Here is an 18128-nt window from a genome sequence, read left to right as displayed (position 1 = left end):
TGGGCTCCTCCCTGCCCCCTCTCCCCTCATCCACACTGGCTCTGGAGGCCTCTCAGCAGCCCCATCCTCACCTCCACTCACTTCCCACACCAGAGCTCCATCTACACTTCTCTGCACAAGTGTGCAAGAGGGTGTCACAATCATAGCCTGGGCCATGCCCAAGTGGGTAAAGTGCAGGTGGGTAGACGGTTGGAAGGAACTGGACAAGCAGCCGCAGAGTGTAGTCCTGTGGTCCTGTGGTGGGGGGAGGGCAGGTTAGGGGGTGGAGACTAGGCAGGGGGTGGAGACTAGGCAGGGGGTGGAGACTAGGCAGGGGGTGGAGACTAGACAGGGGTGGAGACTAGGCAGGGGCTGAAGAAGAAAGCACAAAGGGAGGAAACCCCACCAGCCCCTGAGCACGTGGGACTGGCCAGCCTAACTGCACTTACGGGGAGCCACTGGGACCCTGGCCGTAATGCTCTTGCCCTCCAAGAAGGACCTCAAGACCGCCCTGGAGGTCTTTGCTCTTTTCCAGTGGGCCCTCAGTGCCTTGGTTATCGGTGAGTCTTCGGCCTTTGGCAGGGTGACCAAAAGTCCTGGTTTGCCTGGGACTGAGAGCTTATAGGGTTTAGCGGGACTCTCGATGCTGAAATCTGCGTTATCTCAGGCAAAGCAGGACAGTTGGCCACCCGGGCCTCTAGCCTGACGCACTTGGGCATGGTCCACGTGGAATCTGTGAGTGCGCACATGGGTATGGGTGCCTGCCTGTGCAGGAATGTGTGTGCACGTGTGTGTGAGCCAGCCCTGTGGCCGGTGTGTGTAGTGAGCCCTCCTGGGTCATCAGTGGGGCCTGGAAGGCATGTCTGGGGGAGATGGGGAGCAGGTCCACTGAGGCTTGCCAAGGAAATGGGCTTAGCTGCAACCTTGGGGACCTGAGCAGACCATCGGTGTGAGACAGTTGTCCTGGTGGCAGAGGGAGCTCTGAAAACCTCTTGTCCAAAAGAATTCATCCATTTATCCATCCGTTTTCCCCTTCTATCCACACCACAAATATTTTGTGAAAGTTCTTTAGATGCTGGCTATGGTACTGTACGTGCTGAAGCAAACCATCCCTATGGGAGGGGGGCCTGGAACAAAATTCTCTCTTTTTTTTTGGTACGCGGGCCTTTGACTGTTGTGGCCTCTCCCGTTGTGGAGCACAGGCTCCGGACGCGCAGGCTCAGCGGCCATGGCTCACGGGCCTAGCCGCTCTGCGGCATGTGGGATCTTCCCGGACTGGGGCACGAACCTGTGTCCCCTGCATCAGCAGGCAGACTCTCAACCACTGCGCCACCAGGGAAGCCCAAACTTCTCATTTTTTAAGTGGTTTAGGTGAGTACTTGTCTGGAGGCAGGGTCATGACCTAAATGACCTTGGAAGCTATCTGGGAAGGAAGAATGCAGGTGGGCCCTGGGAGCCTGAGACTTACCAGTCAATAGGGAGAGTGAGCTGGAGAACAGGGATTGGGGGGCTCAGATGCCTGCCTGGGGTGGGTATCAGGATGCCTGAATGCTAAAAAGATCAGTGTTAACCTAGGAATTATGGGCAATCAGAGCTGGAAGAGACCAGGAGAAAGGAATTCATATGTACCAGCTACTTACTTTGTGCCAGGCATTTGCATACCTATGGTTTCATTTTAGCCTGCTGCCAACCTTATGAGGTAGAAGCTATTGTTAGGCATAATAATACACACTAATAGCTACACACACACATAATGATAGCTTGCACTCATATAGTATTAGCTAACATCGACTGCACTTTTTTTTTCATGCCAGATACTCTTCTAAGCACCTGACATGCCTAATCATCTCCATTGTACAGATGAGGAAGTTGAGGTACATGCAGTACAAGTGGGCCATCCAAGACTGCATAGTTAGCAAGTGGAAGAGCTGGCCTGGGAGCTGAATCCACAAGGGGCCTGATTCTGGCCTATGAGCTCCTGTCCCTAGCTCCTGCATCTCCTTACTTACTGCTGACTGGGAGGCTGGGTGTGGACGTGGCCCTAGAGTACATGTTAGGCCAGAGAGGAATGAGGAAGCCAGGCCTTCTGCGTATGTAAACATTCTCGACTGAAAGGGGAAAAAGGTCAGCTCCGAATGGCCTCTTGCTGAGGACCAGGGCCCCAGCCGGGCCTCTGCTCTCTCCCTCCATGCAGCCCAGGCCTTGGGGCCCTCTCCTCAGTGAGAGCTGAGTTCCCTTTCTTGAGCTCTTGTCCTATCTCCACAGACTTGCCTCATTACCACTGCCTCCCCTCACTGCCACCATGTTCCCATGAGAGAGAAGAGTCCCCAAGGCCTAGGACCTGACACTGCGTTGAGAGAGAAGTATGACCATTATGGACGGCCAGCCCAGGCCAGGCCCACATCGGGGCCTGGAGCCTTTAGACTGGTAGTTCCCCTTCCTCAGTCTTGTCCAGAATGTTGCTCCTCAGAGGTAACCACTGTTAATAGTTTGTGTGTATGTAGCCAGAGATTATGGATATAAAAATATATATATTTCACCACATGCATGCGTGTGCATGCACATACACATATAGCCAAGGGGCAGAAAAATATGGATGTTAAAAACACAGTCTTGGGCTTCCCTGGTGGCGCAGTGGTTGAGAGTCCGCCTGCCGATGCAAGGGACACGGGTTCGTGCCCCGGTCCAGGAAGATCCCACATGCCGTGGAGCGGCTGGGCCCGTGAGCCATGGCCGCTGAGCCTGCGCGTCCGGAGCCTGTGCTCCGCAATGGGAGAGGCCACAACAGTGAGAGGCCCGTGTACCACAAAAAAAAACAAACAAAAAACCCCAACACAGACTTTGAGCCAGACTGCCTGTGTTCAAATTCCAGCTCTACTCCTTACTATCTGTGTTCCTTTAGCAGGTTATTGATTTTCTCTGAGTCTTGTTTTCTTCATTTGTAAAAAGGGCGTGTGAGAGTGTATTAATTGGGCTGGCCCGTGTACGCTGTGGTAACCAAGTAATGTGGAGATCTCAGCGGCTTAACTCAACAAATGCTTATTTCTGCTCATGTTAAACATCCAACACAGGTTGGTGGGAATCTCTGCTCTCTGTGGACACAAATGTTCAGGCTGATGGAGGCCCCGCCAAATTGTGAGGCTGCAAAATGCAGCTTCAGAGATGACCACCAAGTTGGCAGGAAAGGGAACAGAGGCCTCATGCACACTCCTTTCTGCCACCAGCAGAACGGCAGGTGTAAACAACAATGAGCCTTATTCTGAACCTCATTAATTATGAGGTTGAGATCTTTTCATGTATTTATCAGCAATTAGTATTTCTTTTTCTGTTAAGGGCCCATTCATGACCTTTGTCCATTTTTCTACTAAATTTCAGTTGACTCTTAGAGGACAAATAAGAAATAAATGAAGAAGGAAGAGTGTTCAGGGCAGAGACCGGGCAACAGCTGACAAGGCTGGGATGAGGGGAGAGCGTAAAGCATTCAAGAAGTAGCCAGTGGTTAAGTGGGATGAGGGGGTAAGAGGCACAGAACTGACGCTCAATACATAGTGAATGAATGAATGGGAGAGAGAAGACAGAGGAGACTGGCAAAAGAGGCAGGGGACAGATTGTGTAGGCCATTGTCAACCATGGAAAAGTGTTTGGACTTTTTCCATGTGGAACCATAACTGGGTTGGGCACAGGGCAACAGCATCAGATTGGTGTTTTTGAGAGATCACTACAGTTATTTCTGGGTAGCAAACTGATTTTTTTTAATTAATTTATTTTTTTACATCTTTATTGGAGTATAATTGCTCTACAATGGTGTGCTAGCTTCTGCTCCACAACAAAGTGAATCAGCTATACATAAACACACGTTCCCATATCTCCTCCCTCCTGTGTCTCCCTCCTTCCCACCCTCCCCATCCCAACCCTCCAGGCGGTCAGAAAGCACTGAGCTGATCTCCCTGTGCCACGCGGCTGCCTCCCACCAGCCATCAACTTCACGTCCGGTAGTGTATACATGTCCATGCCTCTCTCTCGCCCTGTCACAGCCCACCCCTCCCCCTCCCCATATCCCCAAGTCCATTCCCTAGTAGGTCTGTGTCTTTATTTCTGTCTTACCCCTAGGCTCCTCATGATATTTTTTTTCTTAAATTCCATATATATGTGTTAGCATACGGTATTTGTCCATCTCTTTCCGTCTTACTTCACTCTGTATGACAGACTCTAGGTCCATCCACCTCATTACAAATAGCTCAATTTCGTTTCTATTTATGGCTGAGTAATATTCCATTGTATATATGTGCCACATCTTCTTTATCCATTCAACCGATGATGTACACTTAGGTTGTTTCCATCTCCGGGCTATTGTAAATAGAGCTGCAATGAACATTTTGGTACATGACTCTTTTTGAATTATGGTTTTCTCAGGGTATATGCCCAGTAGTGGGATTGCTGGGTTATATGGTAGTTCTATTTGCAGTTTTTAAAGGAACCTCCATACTGTTCTCCATAGTGGCTGTACCAATTCACATTCCCACCAGCAGTGCAAGAGTGTTGCCTTTTCTCCACACCCTCTCCAGCATTTATTGTTTCTAGATTTTTTGATGATGGCCATTCTGACTGGTGTGAGATGATATCTCATTGTAGTTTTTTTTTTTTTTTTTTTTTGCGGTACGCGGGCCTCTCACTGTTGTGGCCTCTCCCATTGCAGAGCACAGGCTCCGGACGCGCAGGCTCAGCGGCCCAGCCGCTCCACGGCATGTGGGATCTTTCCGGACCGGGGCACGAACCCATGTCCCCTGCATTGGCAGGCGGATTCTCAACCACTGCGCCACCAGGGAAGCCCCTCATTGTAGTTTTGATTCACATTTCTCTAATGATTAATGATGTTGAGCATTCTTTCATGTGTTTGTTGGCAGTCTGTATATTTTCCTTGGAGAAATGTCTGTTTAGGTCTTCTGCCCATTTTTGGATTGAGTTGTTTGTTTTTTTGTTATTGAGCTGCATGAGTTGCTTATAAATTTTGGAGATTAATCCTTTGTCAGTTGCTTCATTTGAAAATATTTTCTCCCATTCTGAGGGCTGTCTTTTGGTCTTGTTTATGGTTTCTTTGCTGTGCAAAAGTTTCGAAGTTTCATTAGGTCCCAATTATTTATTTTTGTTTTTATTTCCATTTCTCTAGGAGGTGGGTCAAAAAGGATCTTGCTGTGATTTATGTCATAGAGTGTTCTGCCTATGTTTTCCTCTAAGAGTTTGAAAGTTTCTGCCCTTACATTTAGGTCGTTAATCCATTTTGAGCTTATTTTTGTGTATGGTGTTAGGGAGTGATCTAATCTCGTACTTTTACATATACCTGTCCAGTTTTCCCAGCAACACTTATTGAAGAGGGCTGTCCTTTCTCAACTGTACATTCCTGCCTCCTTTATCAAAGATAAGGTGACCATATGTGCATGGGTTTATCTCTGGGCTTTCTATCCTGTTCCATTGATCTATCTTTCTGTTTTTGTGCCAGTACCATACTGCCTTGATTACTGTAGCTTTGTAGTATAGTCTGAAGTCAGGAAGCCTGATTCCTCCAGCTCCATTTTTCGTTCTCAAGATTGCTTTGGCTATTCGGGGTCTTTTGTGTTTCCATACAAATTGTGAAATTTTTTGTTCTAGTTCTGTGAAAAATGCCAGTGGTAGTTTGATAGGGATTGCATAGAATCTGTAGATTGCTTTGGGTAGTAGAGTCATTTTCACAATGTTGATTCTTCCAATCCAAGAACATGGTATATCTCTCCACCTATTTGTATCATCTTTAATTTCTTTCATCAGTGTCTTATAATTTTCTGCATACAGGTCTTTTGTCTCCTTAGGTAGGTTTATTCCTAGATATTTTATTCTTTTTGTTGCAATGGTAAATGGGAGTGCTTTCTTGATTTCACTTTCAGATTCTTCATCATTAGTGTATAGGAATGCCAGATATTTCTGTGCATTAATTTTGTATCCTGCTACTTTACCAAATTCATTGATTAGCTCTAGTAGTTTTCTGGTAGCATCTTTAGGATTCTCTATGTATAGGATCATGTCACCTGCAAAGAGTGACAGCTTTACTTCTTCTTATCCGATTTGGATTCATTTTATTTATTTTTCTTCTCTGATTGTTGTAGCTAAAACTTCCAAAACTATGTTGAATAATAGTGGTGAGAGTGGGCAACCTTGTCTTGTTCCTGATCTTAGTGGAAATGCTTTCAGTTTTTCACCATTGAGGACGATGTTGGCTGTGGGTTTGTCATATATGTCCTTTATTATGTTGAGGAAAGTTTCCTCTATGCCTACTTTCTGCAGGGTTTCTATCATAAATGGGTGTTGAATTTTTTCAAAAGCTTTTTCTGCATCTATTGAGATGATCATATGGTTTTTCTCCTCCAATTTGTTAATATGGTGGATCACGTTGATTGATTTGCGTATATTGAAGAATCCTTGCATTCCTGGAATAAACACCACTTGATCATGGTGTATGATCCTTTTAATGTGCTGTTGGATTCTGTTTGCTAGTATTTTGTTGAGGATTTTTGCATCTATGTTCATCAGTGTTATTGGCCTGTAGTTTTCTTTCCTTGTGACATCCTTGTCTGGTTTTGTTATCAGGGTGATGGTGGCCTCGTAGAATGAGTTTGCGAGTGTTCCTCCCTCTGCTATATTTTGGAAGAGTTTGAGAAGGATACGTGTTAGCACTTCTCTAAATGTTTGATAGAATTCGCCTGTGAAGCCATCTGGTCCTGAGCTTTTGTTTGTTGGAAGATTTTTAATCACAGTTTCATTTTCAGTGCTTGTGATTGGTCTGTTCATATTTTCTATTCCTTCCTGGTTCAGTCTTGGCAGGTTGTGCATTTTGAAGAATTTGTTCATTTCTTCCAGGTTGTCCATTTTATTGGCATGGAGTCGCTTGTAGTAATCTCTCATGATCTTTTGTATTTCTGCAGTGTCAGTTGTTACTTCTTTTTCATTTCTAATTCTATTGATTTGGGTCTTATCCCTTTTTTTCTTGATGAGTCTGGCTAATGGTTTATCAATTTTGTTTATCTTCTCAAAGAACTAGCTTTTAGTTTTATTAATCTTTGCTATCATTTCCTTCATTTCTTTTTCATTTATTTCTGATCTGATCTTTATGATTTCTTTTCTTCTGCTAACTTTGGGTTTTTTTGTTCTTCTTTCTCTAATTCCTTTAGGTGCAAGGTTAGGTTGTTTATTCGAGATGTTTCCTGTTTCTTAAGGTGGGATTGTATTGCTATAAACTTCCCTCTTAGAACTGCTTTTGCTGCATCCCATAGGTTTTGGGTCGTCGTGTCTCCCTTGTCATTTGTTTCTAGGTATTTTTTATTTCCCCTTTGATTTCTTCAGTGATCACTTCCTTATTAAGTAGTGTATTGTTTAGCCTCCATGTGTTTGTATTTTTTACAGATCTTTTCCTGTAATTGATATCTAGTCTCATAGCGTTGTGGTCAGAAAAGGTACCTGATACAATTTCAATTTTCTTCAATTTACCAAGGCTTGATTTGTGACCCAAGATATGATATATCCTGGAGAATGTTCCATGGGCACTTGAAAAAAAAGTGTATTCTGTTGTTTTTGGATGGAGTGTCCTATAAATATCAATTAAGTCCATCTTGTTTAATGTATCATTTAAAGCTTGTGTTTCCTTATTTATTTTCATTTTGCATGATCTGTCCATTGGTGAAAGTGGGGCTATGAATGTGTTACTGTTGATTTCCCCCTTTTATGGCTGTTAGCATTTGCCTTATGTATTGAGGTGCTCCTATTTTGGGTGCATAAATACTTACAATTGTTATATCTTCTTCTTGGATTGGTCCCTTGATCATTATGTAGTGTCCTTCTTTGTCTCTTCTAATAGTCTTTATTTTAAAGTCTCTTTTGTCTGATATGAGAATTGCTACTCCAGCTTTCCTTTGGTTTCCATTTGCATGGAATATCTTTTTCCATCCCCTTACTTTCAGTCTATATGTGTCTCTAGTTCTGAAGTGGGTTTCTTGTAGACAACATATATATGGGTCTTGGTTTTGTATCCGTTCAGCCAACCTGTGTCTATTGCCGGAAGCATTTAGTCCATTTACATTTAAGGTAATTATCGATATGTATGTTCCTATTCTCATTTTCTTAATTGTTTTGGGTTTGTTATTGTAGGTCTTTTCCTTCTCTTGTGTTTCCTGCCTAGAGCAGTTCCTTTAGCATTTGTTTTAAAGCTTGTTTGGTGGTGCTGAACTCTCTCAGCTTTTGCTTGTCTGTAAAGGTTTTAATTTCTCCATCAAACTGAATGAGATCCTTGCTGGGTAGAGTAATCTTGGTTGCAGGTTTTTCTCCTTCATCACTTTACATATGTCTTGCCAGTCCCTTCTGGCTTGCAGAGTTTCTGCTGAAAGATCAGCTGTTAACCTTATGGGGATTCCCTTGTGTGTTATTTGTTGTTTTTCCCTTGCTGCTTTTAATCTGTTTTCTTTGTATTTAATTTTTGACAGTTTGATTAATATGTGTCTCTTGGCGTATTTCTCCTTGGATTTATCCTGTATGGGACTCTGTGTTTCCTGGACTTGATTAACTATTTCCTTCCCCATATTAGGGAAGTTTTCAACTATAATCTCTTCAAATATTTTCTCAGTCCCTTTCTTTTTCTCTTCTTCTTCTAGGACCCCTATAATTCGAATGTTGGTGCATTTAATGTTGTCCCAGAAGTCTCTGAGACTGTCCTCAGTTCTTTTCTTTCTTTTTTCTGCTCTGCAGTAGTTATTTCCACTATTTTATCTTCCAGGTCACTTATCCGTTTTTCTGCCTCAGTTATTCTGGTATTGATCCCATCTAGAGTATTTTTAATTTCATTTATTGTGTTGTTCATCATTGCTTGTTTCATCTTTAGTTCTTCTAGGTCCTTGTTAAATGATTCTTGCATTTTGTCTATTCTATTTCCAAGATTTTGGCACATCTTTACTATCATTATTCTGAATTCTTTTTCAGGTAGACTGCCTATTTCCTCTTCATTTTTTACGTCTGGTGGGTTTTTATCTTGCTCCTTCACCTGCTGTGTGTTTTTCTGTCTTTTCATTTTGCTTATCTTACTGTGTTTGGGGTCTCCTTTTGGTAGGCTGCAGGTTCGTAGTTCCCGTTGTTTTTGGTATGTGTCCCTAGTGGCTAAAGTTGGTTCAGTGGGTTGTGTAGGCTTCCTGGTGGAGGGGACTAGTGCCTGTGTTCTGGTGGATGAGGCTGGATCTTGTCTTTCCGGTGGGCAGGTCCACATCTGATGGTGTGTTTTGGGGTGTCTGTGGACTTATGATTTTAGGCAGCCTCTCTGCTAATGGGTGGTGTTGTATTCCTGTCTTGCTAGTTGTTTGGTATAGGGTGTCCAGCACTGTAGCTTGCTCTTCGTTGAGTGAAGCTGGGTGCTGGTGTTGAGGTGGAGATCTCTGGGAGATTTTCGCCATTTGATATTATGTGGAGCTGGGAGGTCTCTTGTGGACCTGTTTCCAGAAGTTGGCTCTCCCACCTCAGAGGCACAGCACTGACTCCTGGCTACAACACCAAGAGCCTTTCATCCACACAGCTCAGAATAAAAGGGAGAAAAAGTAGAAAGGAAGAAAGAAAGAGAGGAGGAAAGGAAGAAAGAGAGGAAGAAAGAAAGAAAGAAAGAAAGAAAGAAGGAGGGAGGGAGGAAGGAAGGAAGGAGGAAGGGAAGGAAAGAAAGAAAGAAAGAAGATAAAATAAAATAAAGTTATTAAAATAAAAAATAATTATTAAGAAAACAAAAATTTTTTAAAAAAGAAAGAAAGAAAAAAAGAAAACGGATGGATAGAACCCTAGGACAAATGGTGAGAGCAAAGCTATACAGACAAAATCTCACACAGAAGCATGCACTAACACACTCACAAAAAGAGGAAAAGGGAAAAAATAATAAATCTTGCTCTCAAAGTCCACCTCTTCAATTTGGGATGATTCGTTGTCTATTCATATATTCCACAGATGCAGGGTACATCAAGTTGATTGTGGAGCTTTAGTCCGCTGTTTCTGAGGCTTTTGGGAGAGATTTCCCTTTCTCTTCTTTGTTGTCATAGCTCCCGGGGCTCAGCTTTGGATTTGGCCCTGCCTCTGCGTGTAGGTCGTCGGAGGGCGTCTGTTTTTCGCTCAGACAGGACGGGGTTAAAGCAGCCGCTGATTCAGGGGCTCTGGCTCACTCAGGCCTCAGGGAGGGAGGGGCATGGAGTGCGGGGTGGGCCTGCGGTGGCAGAGGCCGGCGTGACGTTGCACTAGCCTGAGGTGCGCCGTGCGTTCTCCCGGGGAAGTTGTCCCTGGATCCCAGGACCGTGGCAGTGGCGGGCTGCACAGGCTCCCCAGAAGGTGAGTGTGGAGAGTGACCTGTGCTCGCACACAGGCTTCTTGGTGGCAGCAGCAGCAGCCTTAGCGTCTCATGCCTGTCTCTGGGGTCCGCGCTTTTAGCCGCGGCTCGCGCCCATCTCTGGAACTCCTTTAAGCAGCATTCTTAATCCCCTCTCCTCACGCACCAGGAAACAGAGGGAAGAAAAAGTCTCTTGCCTCTTCAGCAGCTCCAGACATTTTCCTGGACTCCCTCCCGGCTACCTGTGGTGCACTAGCCCCCTTCAGGCTGTGTTCACATAGCCAACCTCAGTCCTTTCCCTGGGATCCGACCTCCGAAGCCCGAGCCTCAGCTCCCAGCCCCCGCCCGCCCCACCGGGTGAGCAGACAAGCCTCTCGGGCTGGTGAGTGCTGGTCGGCACCGATCCTCTGTGCGGGAATCTCTCTGCCTTGGCCTCTGCACCCCTGTTGTTGTGCTCTCCTCCGCCCTGAACCTTTCCCCCTCCGCCACCCTCAGTCTCCGCCCGCGAAGGGACTTCGTAGTGTGTGGGAACCTTTCCTCCTTCACAGCTCCCTCCCACTGGTGCAGGTCCCATCCCTATCTTTTGTCTCTGTTTATTCTTTTTTCTTTTGCCCTACCCAGGTACCTGGGGAGTTTCTTGCCTTTTGCGCGGTCTGAGGTCTTCTGCCAGCATTCAGTGGGTGTTCTGTAGGAGCTTTTCCACATGTAGATGTATTTCTGATGTATTTGTGGGGAGGAAGGTGATCTCCTTACTCTTCCGCCATCTTCCCCTCGTCCCACAAACTGATTATAGGATGAGGCTGTCGCTCTAGTTCAGGTCAGAGATTGTGGTGATTTCAGCCAGCTCAGAAGTAATTGTGAAGGGGAGAAGAGCAGAGATTCAAGAAATTGGAGTAGAATTAGAAGGACTTGATGATCAGAAGATGTGGGAGAGAGAAAGAGAGGAGGCGAGACTGAGGGTTCAGGTGTATGTGTGAGTTGGACGAGGGGCAGATGGAGCAGAGAAGGAGAGTGGCTGAAAGAGGGGTGAGGACGGAGAAGTGTCCCCGAGGCCTCTTCAATAGAACTTGACTTTGGGCTGTATGGAGAGGTAACCTGGAGCAGGCAGAAGACCGCTGGGCCTGGGCTCCCAGGAGGTGACAGTTGCAGGGTTTGTCCTTCAGAGCCTTCCCAGCTCTTCACCCTAAGAGTCTGCAATGGAATTGTATCCATTTGGACCCTAATGGCCTTGAGAGAAGACCCTCGCACGTAGTCTGTGAGAAAGATAAGGTGGAAGCTTATCCCCACTTGGCTGGTGAAGCTCAACGGCTTGTCTGTGGTCACACTCATGCTAAGGGGCAGATCCAGGATTTGTGTCACCACAGGGCACCCCTCCTGAGGCCACACTGCCTCCCAAGATGTCCCCAACTCTGTCTGGGTTCAAGCAAAACCTGAAAGATACATGGAACAAACCCATGCGTCCCTTTATTTCTTGAAAAAGTCAAGTCCCAACTTTGTTCCTTTTTATGGCTGAGTAATATTCCATTGTACATATGTACTACACATCTTCTTTATCCATTCCTCTGTCGATGGACATTTAGGTTGCTTCCATGTCTTGGCTATTGTAAATAGAGCTGCAATGAACATTGGGGTGCATGTATCCTTTCAGACCATGTTTTTCTCTGCATATATGCCCAGGAGTAGGATTACTGGATCAAATGGCAGTTCTATTTTTAGTTTTTTAAGTAGTCTCCATACTGTTCTCCATACTGTCCTATGTACTGTACTGTACAGTCTCTGTACTGTAAATTGGTACATAGTGGTTGTACGAATTTACTTTCCCACCAGCAGGGTAGGGGGGTTCATTTTCTCCACACCCTGTCCAGCATTTATTGTTTGTATATATTTTGATGATGGCCCTTCTGAGTGGTGGGAGGTGATATCTCATTGTAGCTTTGATTTGCATTTCTCTAATAATTAGCGGACTTGAGCATCTTTTCATGTGCTTTTTGGCCATCTGTATGTCTTCTTTGGAGAAATGTCTATTTAGGTCTTCTGTACATCTTTTGATTGGGATAATTGCTTCATTTTAAATTTCTTTAGTTATCTCTTAGATATCTATCAGTTGTCACTAATTCATACCCAAACTCTCCACAAACACATCAGGAATCTAGAAGTCTCGTCTCCTCCACCCCCACCGTTTTTAAAATTTCCTTGAGGACCTCGCTGCTGGAGCCCAGCATCCTCCTGTTACAGTCCGATCTCATGCACCGCTGTCACCTCCAGGGCCCGTGAGGCACCTTGGGTACACAATCTAAGAAGGTATTCATTCTCAGGGTTGTACAAGTGTTGGATCAGTGCTTGCCTGACCCTGAGAGTGAATGTCTCCTTGAATTTTGTGCCCTAGGTGCCTTGCTCTCCTCACCTTAGTCCTGGTCCTGCTCACTTCCATCTTTTGTTGGATTTCTTTACCTGAATCCCATACCATCCTATTTTGCTTTATACTCCCTCATTATGGTGAGCACATCCTCCAGCTGTTTCCTGAGAAAGGAACGTGGGAGACAAACTCTCTGAGACTATATGTCTGAGATTGTCTTTATTCTCCCTTCATACTTGATTAATAATTTGGCTGCATATAGAATATCTTAGCTGTGTCCAGTGTAAGTATCTGAGTTTAGTGTCTCTTTGGTTCATTTTTTCAGAGAACTATCCTCCCATCACCCAGCTGTGTAGCGGAGGGAAAGGGGTCTTGGGTTTTAACTACTTCTTTGATAGACTTTCAATCAAGCCCTGTGCCCCACATCTGCTTTTTGTGACATCTGGTGGTTCCAAATTCTGCGTCTTTCCTAGATTCTCCAGCGGAAACAGGCTTGCTCTTGTGCTCATACCCCTTGCAGGTAATTACATTTCAACTTTCTGGTTCTCAGTTAATCCCTCTTCCGTCCACTGTCCAGCACGCAAACATTTTGCTGCTAGCTCTCACCCACTGTTAGCGTCTCTCTGATTCTCCTTTTCCTTGCAGAATCTCTATCTTTTAAAACATCCTTGTGGTAATTTTCATGAGGCTCCAGCAAGGAGTCACGATAAAAACGTGTGTTTATTCTGCCACATTCAATTAGGAGTATTTTCTGTCTTTTCTAAACTTTCTTTTGACCCACTTTCTCTCACACAGTCTTATTCACAGCTGTTTTAAAAACTGAGTCCAGTAAGAATCCTGAGCATGGCTCACTGTGACTCATCTCCATGAAGTCTGTCCTAACTACTCTAACCTACATTGTTCCTGTCTTGTTGGAGCTTAACATGGTCCATACCTTATTCTAGCCCAGCGTGGGTTCTCCTTTATTTCTTGTTTGCCAACTCGTGTGCTCCAAACCTGGCTGAAGTTGGGTATCCTCTTTCTCTGGTGTTCCCTCCACTGATGCCTTGCAGAGATGTGGAGAGGGAAATGTGAGTTGGAGGAAGACTATTCCTGGCTCTGTCTTTCCAGGACTCCCAACCTTTGGTGGCCAAATCAGCGTGACCCACTGCTGGCTCCCTGTCACTGAATGCAGCCCAGAGTGGTGCTGGAGTAGGTCCTGGGGAGAGAGGGCTAACTGCATCGAGCAAAGTGGAGGAGGAAAACACCTTGCCTTCTAGACTTAAAACAGGTTCCCAAGGCCAGAGCGGGGATGCTGGTGCCACAGGCATGCAGGCCATGTGCTGGGTGAGGAGGTAAGAGTGTCGCGTGAGCCTGGCTGAGGGGGTGTGTGACCTTGGGGTGGACAGAGCCCCAGAGGGCGGGCAAGTGTGAGGGACTGTTCACAATTCATTGACTCTGGCCTGGGCTTCCTCCAGTAAGCACTGTGATCCTTGTCAGTCTCTACCTGGTAGTGTTCACACCATACTGGCCTGTCACTGTGCTGCTCACATGGCTGGCTTTTGACTGGAAGATCCCTGAGCGAGGTGAGGGCCCTGCGAGGGCTGTGTTGCCACCCGCCACATGCTCTTTCTTTCTCTTCTTATACTGTGGCCAATTCCGGGCAGCCCTTCAGCCTGACCTTGTCTGGGCTGGAGAAGGTGAGGGAAGGGGTCTTTTCAAGGCACCAGCGAGGGCCAGATAGGAACTGGAGTAGGCTAGGGGAGGGGCGGCTAGTACAGGAGAGAGCTAGGCCTGTCCTAAACTGGCCCAGATGTTCATTCCCAGCCTGGGTGTTACTTAAGAGGGCAGGAAACAGCAGGGGGTGAGGGCACCCTGAGGCAGGCCTTAAAGGGCTCTGAAGGAGACAACGGAGGTGGCCCAAGCTCAGCTACACTGGCTGTGTTCTCAGGTAGCTGCCGGTTTACCTGCGTAAGGCACTGGTGCCTGTGGAAACAGTACTGTGATTACTTCCCACTCAAGGTGAGGAGCTGCAGATCTCCACTTGGGCCCCAGGCCCAGCCCCGACTCCAGTGGCAGTGGCTGGGTCAGGGTGGGGCATCATTCACATCGAGGCCCATGGGGATGACGCTCCCCGGAGCTGTGTATTACCCTACCCGCATGGCCAGCCAGACACGACAGCCCTTTCCTTTCTAGGTCTCTGGCCAGAAGAGGCGTCCTCTTCCCTGGCTATACCCCTCTTGACTCCACGTTCCTCCACAGCTTTTGAAGACTCACGATCTCTCCCCTAGCCTCAACTACATCCTCGCCTGCCATCCTCACGGGCTCATGTCCCACTCATGCTTTGGCCACTTTGCCACAGAGAAGTCAGGTTTCTCCAAGATCTTTCCTGGCATCACTCCTTATATCCTCACACTGGGGGCCTTTTTCTGGGGGCCTTTCCTCAGAGAATATGTCATGTCTACAGGTGAGTTGGCTCCTAGGATGTAAAGCCAAAGAAATAAATGGCTCCCCCAGAAAGAGGTGTTGGGTGAATGGGTGAGAACAAGGCCAATTCTGATTCCCTCTGGTCTGAAAAGCTACCATAGGTTCAGCTGCCTTATGTGAGGCTCTTTGAAGAGGTAGGGAGGAAAGTTAGCAGGTTTGGGAGATTACCAATGATCTTTTGTTTTTTTTCTGCCCACCAGGGGCCTGCTCTGTGAGCCAGTCCTCCATGGACTTCCTGCTTACCCGTAGAGGCACAGGCAACATGCTGATCGTGGTGGTCAGTGGCCTGGCTGAGTGCAGATACAGCCTGCCAGGATCTGCCACCTTGGTCTTGAAGAACCTCACCGGCTTTGTACGCACGGCCCTTCGGCATGGGTAAGGACACTTCTGGTCCTGACTGGGGAGAGGGGTTCCAAAAGCCCAGTGGGGAAGGAGGAAGAGGTTTTGAGGAAATGATATATAAAGAGGGAGGGGGAAAGCCGCTTCCGTGGTGGAGTAGAGCCTGGGTCACGTTCTAGAGGCATTTCTGCTTCTGAAGAAAGGCCAGCAGGCCAACTGGAACCTGATCTGCCTCAGACTAGCATCTCATCTGGACCAGTCCCTTTGTGAAAGGTGACTGGCTGCAACCCTATCTCAGAGAAAGCCAAAATTACCGTGTGGGCTGAAGGGAAGAAACCGCAAATAAATGGTCCTTGGGTCTTAGCTTCCAGTGTTTCAGACCTTGTGGGTTTACAGGAGGGTCTGGGACTCGCTTCCCTTAGCTTGCTGCTACTTTGCCCCCAGAGGCAGCTTGGGGTGGACCACGAGGCCCTCCCACCTAGCCTGGACCTGGGCCCAGCTGGGTTAGGGGCTGAGCAGCTTACAGGGAGACCCAGGGACCACTAGTGGTCAGCGTGTCTGGCTTTCAGCAGGGTCCCTACCTTTCTGGCCATCAGAGAACATGCTTTTCCTCTGCAGGGTGGCTCTAATCCTTGCCTATGCCTTTGGGGAGACAGAACTCTACATAAAGCAGATTTTCACTCCCAGGGGCTTCGTTAATCGCTTCCAAAAGTGGTTCCAGAGTATGGTACACATCTACCCTTGTGCTTTCTACGGGCATGGCTTCATTGGAACTCCTGGGGCCTTCTGCCCTACGCTCGGCCTGTAACCACCATTGGTGAGTTGGCCCTTGTGCTGGCGGCCTCATCTGGTACACAGGATACAGTTCCAAGGCTGAACCTTGGCTCTGGCCATGTCCAGAGGCAGGTCACTGGCCAGGATGAGCGCTGGGGTGGGGGAAGCGTGGGGAGAACCCGGGCTCGAGGGCTGAGGCCTGTTCTGAAGAGTGAGCCATCCTGATGCTTTCCCTTTCCCTTCTCCGTGTCCCCTGGCAGTTGGGAAGCCTCTACCACTGCCCAAGATTGAGAACCCGAGCAAGGAGACGGTGGTAAAATACCATGTGGTCTATATCGATGCCCTGCACAAACTGGCCAGCACAAGACCAAGTTTGGCTTCGCAGAGACCCAGGAGCTGGTGCTAACTTGACAGACATCCCCCCGAGGTCTCTCAGCCTGGTTGGAAGGAGTGAAACAGGTGAACAGGAGGACAAAAGTCCTGATTTGGCCAGTCCTCACTGTGACAGGTACGTGCGTGTGGGTGCCTGTTGGGCTGTTTTCTGGATCCCTCTTCCTCTATTTCTCTCCTTCTAGCTCTTCTCTGCCTTTTCCTCGGGGTTACAAGGAGACGGCCCCAAAGCCAGGGAAGGCCCTAGGGGAGAGGGGTCCTGAAAGCTCCCTCACACATGCCCACTCGGCATCAGCACTGAGGAAAACAAGGCACAGAACAAAAAGCCCACCTTCTGATACTGCCTGGCCCCACCCAGCCTGTTCTGAGGGCCTAGTATCCCTGCACTTGTCTCTTCTTCTCCAGTTCTTAAGCAGCCCCATCTTCTGGCATCAAGGCTCCTCCAGGACTGGCGGCCTTGAGATACAGTAAGCTTTGAGTTTAGGCCCCTCCACCTTCATGCCCTGTGACTTGGATCAGTCTTCTCTGAGCCTGTTTCCTCATCTGTAAAATGGGACAAATAGTCCCTCCCCTGCTTACCTCAAAGGCTGGTGGGATGATGATATCGAATGTGATTGAACTTTGTAAACTGGAGAGCTACACAAAATTATTCTCTACCAACCATTTTGCCCACTTCCTGTCCCTGAGCAAGCAATGCCCTAAATTTCATGGCATCTCAATGTTTAAAAGAAAGTTTATCCAATTAAAAAAACATTCTAATCTATTCTTATTTTTTAAAGTTTGTCTTTTGATTTTATTTTTTGGCCATGCAGCACATGGGATCTTAGTTCCCCAACCGGGGATTGAACCCGAGCCCCCTGCGTTGGAAGCATGGGGAATTAACCACTGGACTGCCAAGGAAATCCCTAATCTATTTTTTAAAAAAGAAAGTTTACAGTGTAGGATCTTGTCAACAGTTGTTTGAAAGTTTAAGTAACCGTTCTAGTTGGGTGACCTTGGGGAGCTCCTTAAACTCTTTAATGTTGGTCCCCTCATCTGCAAAATGGGACGATACATCATGGGGAGCTGGAGGCTGGATCTACCAAAGCTGTTTTAGGCTGAGGCCTGAAGAATGTTATAGATGCTACGGTCTCAAGCTGAGGGTGACTCCCTGCTGTGTCTTTGCCTCAGGACAATGTTCCTTTTTGCAGGACCTCTAGCCTATCAGACATGCGGTTACAGGAAAAGACCTAGGTGATGGGAATGGGTGCGTGTGAGCTGGGGCGCAGAGAAGATGCGGGATGTTCTGACAGGAAATTCAGACCACCTTCCTCCTGCTGCCCCTTCTGAAATGGGTACCTCGGTCCTTCCCCAAGCTCATGTGTGGTGTCAAAGAAACACCTAGTGGGAATTCCTTCACGGTCCAGTGGTTAGGATTCTGGGCTTTCCCTGCTGAGGGTACAGGTTCAGTCCTGG

The 18128-nt window shown here is 47.1% G+C and overlaps 1 protein-coding gene across 1 annotated transcript; it reads left to right on the top strand.

The window, feature by feature from the left end:
• Positions 1-454: 454 nt before the first annotated feature.
• On the top strand, positions 455-16694 carry AWAT2 (acyl-CoA wax alcohol acyltransferase 2; the record flags this gene model as incomplete). The annotated part of the gene is given in 9 exon segments (XM_082682065.1): positions 455-539; positions 14162-14269; positions 14635-14705; positions 14946-15150; positions 15371-15545; positions 16128-16276; positions 16279-16326; positions 16544-16636; positions 16639-16694. Coding segments are annotated over 9 exon segments (990 nt in total).
• Between the last annotated feature and the right edge of the window lie 1434 nt (positions 16695-18128).

Source organism: Grampus griseus (genome assembly GCF_964374135.1).
Source record: "Grampus griseus genome assembly, chromosome: X".
NCBI classification, from domain to species: Eukaryota; Metazoa; Chordata; class Mammalia; order Artiodactyla; family Delphinidae; genus Grampus; species Grampus griseus.
The sequence above is the reverse complement of the archived record's forward strand: the minus strand, read 5'-3'. Positions and strand labels throughout refer to the sequence as shown.